The sequence below is a fragment of the Chiloscyllium plagiosum genome, chromosome 26 (assembly GCF_004010195.1).
Source record: "Chiloscyllium plagiosum isolate BGI_BamShark_2017 chromosome 26, ASM401019v2, whole genome shotgun sequence".
NCBI classification, from domain to species: domain Eukaryota; kingdom Metazoa; phylum Chordata; class Chondrichthyes; order Orectolobiformes; family Hemiscylliidae; genus Chiloscyllium; species Chiloscyllium plagiosum.
In genome coordinates, this window is record NC_057735.1 from 17,632,523 (window position 1) to 17,641,637 (window position 9,115).

Here is a 9,115-nt window from a genome sequence, read left to right on the forward strand (position 1 = left end):
CATTCCATGAATTCCCTTTCTTTGGATCCACTGGCAACATTATTTACCCTGTCCACCTGCATATTGAAGTCTCACCGTGACCTTGCCTTTCTGACATGCCTTCTCTATTTCCCGGTACATGTTGCGCCCCTGGTCCTGACCACTGTTAGGAGGTCTGTACATAATTCCCACTATGGTTTTTTTTGTCTTTGTGGTTCCTCAATTCCACCCACACAGACTCCACATCATCTGACGCTATGTCATTCAGTGCCATAGATTTAATTTTGTTCTTAACTAACAACTTTATTTCCTGTTTGCTATTTAGATGTCAGTAATATATTTTTGGGAATCTTTTATGTTTATAGCCATTTTACCTTCCTATTCTTCAATATTTTCTCTTTGCCAGTTCATTTTCAATTCTAACCTCAGCTTAATGTAATTGGCTTAGTTATGACTTGCAAATTCACTTCTCATACACTTTCTTTATTTTGTTTCAACATATTTCACTAGCCCTCAATATCTAACGAGGCAGATTTAGTTTCCTTGTCTTTCTCTCATGTTGGAACATATCCAGCCTACATCTGAAATACTTCTTCCATCAGTTTTTGGATCTATTTGACCTTGACTGGGTGCTCTCTCATCCTAATGAAGTTAGTCCTCTTCAGATTATTCCTGGCACTTCTCTATATTAATTTAAACCTCATGATATGGTGATCACTCTTATCCAAGTGTTCTCTCACAAACATGTAGCACACCTCATTTTTGACAATCTAGTTATATTTTCTTCCAAGTTGGATATAGAACACACTGATCAAGGCAGTTCTCCTGAACACACTTCAGAAAATCCTCCCTCTCCTTTCCAACTACTCTAACATTAAAGGTCCCTAATATCACCAGTCTTATGGTTTTACGCATCACATAATCTCTGCTGATGTACTGTTGAAACTCTCTCACTATTTGGAGTTATAAATATTCCCAGTAGCAAGGTCACACCTTTTCTGCTTCTCAACTTGAACTAATGGATTCTGCCTTTGCTCCCTCAAAGACATTTGCTCTTTTCAAAACTGCATCTCCCGAAAGCATATTGCCACCCCATCTTCCTTTATCCTTCCCTATCTTTTCTGAATATTTGGTATTCCTGATTGTACCCAGACCCCACTTAAGCTACATTTCCACTATTGCCATGATATCATGTTCACGTTTTGTCCTTGAGTAACATTATCCAGCACAATCAAACCTGTCTGTATTCATATAATATAACTTTGTCAGCTCTTATTTAACATGTTATTACTTCCTTCTCTAGTATTATTTAATGTTCAGCCTCCTTTATTCATTTAATTCCTTTAGTTTACTGCTATATGCTGATTCTCAATGCCAGATCAATTTCGATTAAACTATTTCCAGAAAAATATATTGGTTCCAGCACCATTAAAGAATAATCTGTCCCATTTGACTAGATGCCTCCTACCCCAGAACTGGTGCCAATGCACCAAAATTCTGAAGATTTCCCTAATACACCACGCCTCAATCCATGCACTAACCTATCCTAACTTCAATTTTGCTACTGCATGATATGGGATCCAAAGACTGCTACTTTTGAGGATATATTTTTAACCTCCTTTCTATCTTCAAAACCTATCCACTCTATCCCACTCTCATACATATTACAGAATAGAAGAGGAACATTCAATGTCGACATTGTTTTCACAGCACTTTTAATATTTCATAAAGATGTGCAATGATCTTTAGGGGTACAAGGTAAATATTACTAGATCACACATCGCAATCATTCATTAATGAGTTGAACTAAAGAATTGTGAATCTAGAATGAATAACATTTGTATTTTGGCTTTTCATTTACTTATTAACTAAACCAAAAAGAATTCTACTTATCTTTGAATGAGTTTGTCACCAGGCCATTTTATATTTCTATCCCATTTACACATCATGTGCTCCTTCCCTTTATTATCCTTTCTAGAGTTAAATGTTAATTGTCAAAGATATGCTGTTCCTTCAAAATTAGCAGCAAATGGAGCCAGACATTGTAGCATATTGTTTGATTTACAAACAGCTTCCTGGCCTTTGACCTCCACTCCTTCAACTACTCCACTTTTTATAAATTTGCAAGTATCATATTAGAACAACAAAAGATCAGGCATTCACCAAGTACAACAGAAAACTATTACAGAACATGAACGACATAGAATATTATATGGAAGAGCTTCAACCTTAAAACAGTACTCCTTTATTTTTAGAAATAAAAAGCATTCCCAGCAGAGAAGCTGTTCATTCATATTTGTATTAAATATTAGGGAAATTGTTTTAACCAGCTTTGTCAGGATAGGTTCCAGAAATAGATTACTTGTGGGAGGAGTACACATACTACTTTATTCCCCAGTAATGACACTATGCAGGAGTACTCAATCCTTGGCTTTTAATGACAGATCAGAATAAGAAGCAAATCAGGTACAGCATTGTAAACACTTAAAGTGTTACAAACCATCCTGACTAGTTTATAAGTGTCCAAGTATGCCCTGCAAATTCACAATTTGCAGCCAGGTATCAAATGAGAAGTGAAAATGTGTTGCTGGAAAAGCGCAGCAGGTCAGGCAGCATCCAAGGAGCAGGAGAATTGACGTTTCGGGCATGAGCCCTTCTTCCTGAGCCCTGCCCGAAACATCGATTCTCCTGCTCCTTGGATGCTGCCTGACCTGCTGTGCTTTTCCACCAACACATTTTCAGCTCTGATCTCCAGCATCTGCAGTCCTCACTTTCTCCTATCAAATGAGAAGTGACATGAGAGATAAATAAATGCCTCAAGATCAGGTATATGTATACCGCCTACAAGTTACACTGCAGCATTCACCACAGCTTCTTTGACAGCAGCTTCCAAAGTGGCTCAGTGGTTAGCACTGATGCCTTACAGCACCAGGGTCCCAGGTTCGATTCCAGCCTCGGGCGACTGAATGTGTGGAATTTGCATGTTCTCCCTGTGTCTGCGTGGGTTTCCTCTGGGTGCTCTGGTTTCCTCCCACAGTCCAAAGATGTGCAGGTCAGGTGAATTGGCCAAAGTGTTAGGTGCATTAGTCAGAGGGAAATGGGTCTGGGTGGGTTACTGTTCGGATGGTCGGTGTGGACTTGTTGGGCTAAAGAGTCTGTTTCCACACTGTAGGGAATCTAACCATAGCGTGCTGCATGCAAATGCAACACACTTTAGGCAGGATTTGTCACTGCTATATTACAAATATCATTCTGAATTAAAGAACATAGAGTTTTATTATAGTTGACTTTAATTAGTTAAGGCTGCCTTGCTCCATTCCTTTGGTGACTTTCTCCTCTTTTTCATTCACCATCTATTGCACTCACTCACACACTAATAAAAAACAGAAGTCTGCCCAATCAGCAGCATTTCAGCAGCAAAATAAATTCTCCCAAATAACACCTGCCATGGCAGCTCTCTACTTATTCCACGACAGACCTTTAGAAATAATCTTTTAAGCATAACTTTCACCTCTTCACAATAAATTAACGAAGTGCACAAAGAGGAACTAAACCACTGACTGAGATTAGAGGGAATGCCCATAGTTGACTGGCTTGATTCTTGGTGAATTTTTGAAAACATGGAAAGGAGAAATGAACAGTGATGGTGCAGTCTGATATCTGCTGTGAATGTGCATGGAAGGTCACCAACAGCAACCAGGGTGCACAGGTCTGGAGGAAGTTGCAGAATTAGAGTGGGGGCAAAGTAGAGAAATTTCTAGACAGGTGGTATAATTTCAAAATAAATGCAGTGGAGAATGGGAAGCCAGTGGAGATCCCAGAAGGTGACTGGGACTTAAAGGAATAAAGGACTACGGTAACTATTTATTAGGTTTAATGTTTTTCAGAGGTAAATCACATAGGATAATCAGGAAAGTGTCAGAAAGGACTGAAGCAAAATACTGCAGATGCTGGAAATCTGCGAAAAATAAAGTGCCCAAGAAACTCAGACTGTCAGAAAGCACTCACAGAGAGAAAAAGCAGATAGATGATATTTCGTGAGATCTGTCTATTATATTAGAATGGTCATGTTTGATCTTGACAGAGGAAAAAATAATATAAAATATTCAAATTTTAAAACATAAATGAATTCAAATTTAATGATTCTATTTTGTGAGTACACCTAGTAATTACAGCCTACCCACCTAACCAGTCCTCAAGCACTCCAACCTCATATGCACCTTCTCCTCAATAATCAGAAACATGTAATTACACACTTTGACCCAACCACTTTACAACAGTAATGCTATAATAACAGACGTCCACAACATAGCTAGGCAATTAAACTGCAACTTCCAGCTATCTGGTGATGCACATTATATTATTCTGTCGCCAAAGTGATTCAGTCACCCTTTAAGACTATAGTGTCTTATGGTTTAAATACATACAGGATTAGATCTATTAGAATTTAATTGGCTTTCAGTTTGTGCAGATGAGAATCCAGGATAAATACCTAGCTTTCTTTCTCCACTAGTGCAAGTTACAGACATTTGGATTCCTGCATCACCAAGGTATTTTAAATTGCTGTGGGAGTTTTTCCCATGTGTGTGCCAAGTAACTAATTTGGCTGCTTTACAGTTTTGTTTTGAAAAGTATGAACAGACATAGATGTGCAGTAGATGTACTGTTTTGTGACATACATAAATGAGGAGGAAGCAAAATATAAATAATTAGAACAGTGGAGTTGATATTTAATATTTTAGAATCTCATGTAGCTTGGAGCATGGCTTGTTCATTGCAATGTAAGTCTCCTAGGCAACCTGAATAGCAAAGACAAATGTAATATACCCACTTGGAAATAAATTATTAGATTGAATTGGCAGAGCTATAAAGTACAAATTAAGAAGCTGTTATGTAGTTGCATAATACATTGGTCATACTGCATCTGGAGTACTGGGTGTAGTTCCAGTTGGCAAATTATTGGAAATATCTTATTTTCCTTTGGTGAGCTATGAGGTGATCAAGAAAGACATTGGGCCCAAAGTCTAGAAACAAGCCATTTGACTTTATTGGGCTATGCAGGTGTCTATGCTCCACAGAAGACCGTTATTTTTAAAATATCTGTGATGTGCCCATCACTGACAATTTCATCATCAGTTGCCTGTCCCTAATTGACCCTTGAACATAATGGTTTGCTTGGCCATTTCCAAAGGCAGTTAAGAGTTAAACATATTGCTGAGGATCTGGAGTCTCTCAAAGGTCAGACCAGGTAAGAATGGCAGATTGCCTTCCCTAAAGGTCAGTAATGCACCCAATAGGTTTTTATAACAATCAATGCTAATCTCACAGTCTCCAATACTGAAATTCAATTCTGCATTTTATTAATTTAATTTAAATTCTACGAGTTGTGTTTCTGGGATTCAAACGCATTTGCCTAGGGGCTCTGGATTACGCTTCGAGAGAGATTGCTGTTACATCATCACCTCCTTCTGACCCCTTCATTTCACCATATCCAAATATCTTTTCTGTTCCTTTCTCCATTCTGTGTTTGCCTTGCCTCCCTTGAACACATTCATTGCAGCTTGCCTCAACTGTACTTTAATAGTGCATTCCACTATTCGCCTCACTTCCGTTCTCTTTCTCTTGTTGTGCGCAAATAAATATTATCTTGAGTGTCAGGAATTTGAGGAAATTAGTTCTGGAAGTTTGGTTTCTCTAGGAAAAGGTTATGAAGTATTCAGTAGATTGGAAGTTTCATTTGCAGGAACATTTTTTTTTAAATGGTAAATGGGCAGAATTGGACAGTTTGCACAATTAATAAATGTAGAATAAGTCAAGATGAATATTGCATAAATGGATGTTCTGAATGAACACAAAAAGGCTGCCTTCTGGAAAATATCCATTGAGAGATTTATCAGAAATAAGTCTTTGGTACCTAAAACATTTTAATGTTCAATGTGATCTAGTGAAATATATGACTACCTGAATATTTCAAAATTTACTATTTGGCTTGTGAGGATATATTTAAGTTTCACGTGTTTTAGGTACATTGCTGCTTCAATAAGTGATTACCCTTTGCTGAAATGTGAATAAAGTCTTGTCTGTCAACTTTTGATTTCTGATATGGTACATTTGAAGAATGGAAACAACTCTTAAACATCAATTTACTTTACTGTATATATTCACCATCTGGTCTGTGAATTCCAGAATTTTATTTGTTTATGGTCTATATTTCCTTTTTGGTGACAACTTAATTTATACAATTTAGTAATTATGTTAAATATTGTATTCTACATTCTTTGGAATAGGTACATTGCATTTTCTAATGAAGCTTACATGAATGTTGTTTACAGGAACCCAAGCCCTCACTGCACAGTAAATTAACTTGGTGGGGATCTCTGAATATCTACAACCATGAAGTAATTTCCCTGGCCTTCAATGATTTGTTTTTATTAAACTGTCTTTGATTTAGATTACAGAATTCCCTTGTCAAATTTCAGGAAGTCGGCAAGGAGTCTACAAATTGGCGCTGATTACATAATTCAGAATAGCCCTTCAATGAGTCCAATCACAGAAATGACCTGTGACCATTTGTCGTTGAGATTTTAAATTTCTCTTGATGATGGAGGCCAGACAAAGTATATTGTGCTCACTACCTAGCCCCCAAAACACAACATATTTACAGTATTATGTTATTATGCACTTTATATAGATATATTCACATTAACCAACTTGTTAGCTCTCTGATTTGTTTTGTCTATATTGACAAGTTCAAATAATTCAAGTTCTACTTTCACACTAAATCCACAGAAATCTTAAAACTTTGAACTGATCAAACACCACAATGTTCTGACCACCCAGGTCAATCCACTAATGCAAGTTGTAAATGGTCAGAGCATGGCTAAATTTCACACGCTCAAAATAGTCAATGATGGCTTCTATCCAAACACAGTCAAACTATAACACAATAACACATCCATAGCATTTGCATCTTATGAACAGGCTATTCAGCCCAACAGGACCATGTCAAGGAATAGTCACCACAATTCATTTCTTCCATTATATCTGCATTGGTTGAAAAACTTAGAATTTAAATAAAACAGATTTTTTTTTAATTACTCATTCAAAAGAAAGCAAGGCCTATGTTCATATGGCATTTTTCACGACTACTGGACTGCTCAAAATGCTTTAGTGCCAATAAATTATTTTGGCAGTGTTGTCATGTGGGAAACACAACAACTAATTTGCACACAGCAAGCTGCCACAAATAGTAATGTGATAATAAACAGGGTTTTTTTTTGTCATGTTGATTTGAGGGATAGGTATTGGTCAGGTCACTGACGACCCCAACCCCCCTTCCCCCCCCCCCCCCCCCCCAAAAAAATAGTGCTCAATGGTCTTTAAAATCAAGGAAATTGTAAGACCTCCGGTCCTTCCTACTATGTCACAGTATTTACATGCGTAAGATACTGTGGATCTAACGTGAAATTGAGATCGGAGATGTCATCCATCTTGTACACAGACCTGTGTGTTCCACGTTGTTAATCAGTTGCAAAACATTTGGTAATTCAATGCTGAGGGACCACATCGATTGGACATTAGAGACTGGCCCAGCGCATTTCACTGAGCAGCCTGTAGGACTTGCAGAGAGGGAGCACTTCATCCTTAGGGAGAGCTCAAAACCCAGTGACAAAAGTACGGTACTGCACACACTGCGATCTTCACCATTTATCTTTGTTTTTAAGCAAGGCATCACGCATTCACACCAAATCCCTCTTTCCCATTTCTTCAAACTTTCCTTGCAACCCTAAACACACCAATTTCCTCCCTTCTCACCCATCCGATAACCCTGGAGCTAAGTTTACCCTTCAAGCACCGAAGAGGGAAATCCTTGAGGCGATGCAGAATCCTGCTTCACCTGCCGGGGGACTGTGCGGCTGTTGTCTCCCCCGACTCCCCCCAAACACTCACCCGGTGCCTCCGGTTCGCCGGCGCCAGCGATCGCCCGGCCTGGCGGAGGGGTCACCGCATAAAGCGAGGGAGAACTTTTCCTTCTCAGAAGTTTGCTGATGGTCTCTCCGGGCCCTGACTTCCTCATTGCCAAAGCGCTAGGCAGCTCCTCATCGCGCTCAGTGCGGAATGGGCTCGCTTCTGCCTCCTTCCCTCTCTCTTTCTCTCTCTCTCTGTGTATACTCTCTCCACAGCCCAGCCCCGCCGAATCCGCAGTCACCAAGGCAACAGCGCACACACCATCCGCATTCCACACGGAGAGCCGCACCGCCAGCACCAACAGGTGCTACCTCCGACAGGAATTTCCTCTCAGTCCGCACATCTCACCGCGCTGCAATGTCAACTATTTCAAGTCCACAATAGCTTTCCCTTCCGAACCTCATTCGCAACATTTCAGGAGGGACGCAGCATTTGAGGGGGAGGGGGGAGTTGGAGAAATTGCGGGGGATCTCTGAATATCCACAACCGCAAAGCCATCTCCCCGGTCTCCAAGCGATTTTATTTTTGTCTCTGATTTTTAATTACGCCTGGCATTAGCTTATTGCGTATGGCGTTGGACGATCAAACCCAGAGTCAGTGGGTTAAACCCCCATTGTGGAGATTGTGAAGTCGAATGTAAACATCAATCAGTCACCGAGTCATTTACAGCGCACAGAGAGGCCATTCGGTCCATTGAGACCATGCCGGTTCCCCACAGAGGAGGCAATACAGTACGCCCCAGGCAATCCCCAAAGCGTTTGTTGCTTTTGAGTGTCCACCAATTTCCCTGTGAAGTGTTTCTGCTTCTCCTACCCTCAGAAGCAGTGAGGTTCCAGATCATTACCACCCACTGTAGAAAATAAGTTCCTCTTCATATCCCTTCTCCCACCGCCCATCAATTTCTTGTCCAAAACATCGACTCTGTGTCCTTCATTGTACTGAGATCAATTTTTCTTTAGCCAAACTTGTCATTATCTTACGAACTTCTGTCTAATCTTCCCTCAATCTCTTCTGCTCCAGGGAGAACAATCCAAGCTTTTTTAACCCAACCTTGTAAATATCAGCCCCCTCAGGCCCATCCTTGAAATCATTCTGGAAAATTCCCTCCCCACCTTCTCAAGGAGCTTCACATCCTTTGTGACGTGCAGTCATCAAGCTGGATGCAATA

At 39.8% G+C, this 9,115-nt stretch overlaps 1 protein-coding gene across 2 annotated transcripts in view; it reads right to left on the reverse strand.

Moving 5' to 3' along the window:
* The window catches only part of LOC122563152 (RNA-binding protein 33-like), a 61,063-nt gene extending 52,779 nt beyond the window's left edge, over positions 1-8,284 (reverse strand). The window contains exon 1 of one of the 2 annotated variants that reach the window (XM_043716621.1): positions 7,930-8,284. In XM_043716621.1, coding sequence (XP_043572556.1) covers positions 7,930-8,056 — 127 coding nt within the window. In that variant the 5' untranslated portion in view covers positions 8,057-8,284. The remainder of the gene's footprint in view (positions 1-7,929) is intronic. The other variant, XM_043716623.1, reaches the window with a different exon arrangement.
* Positions 8,285-9,115: the final 831 nt, after the last annotated feature.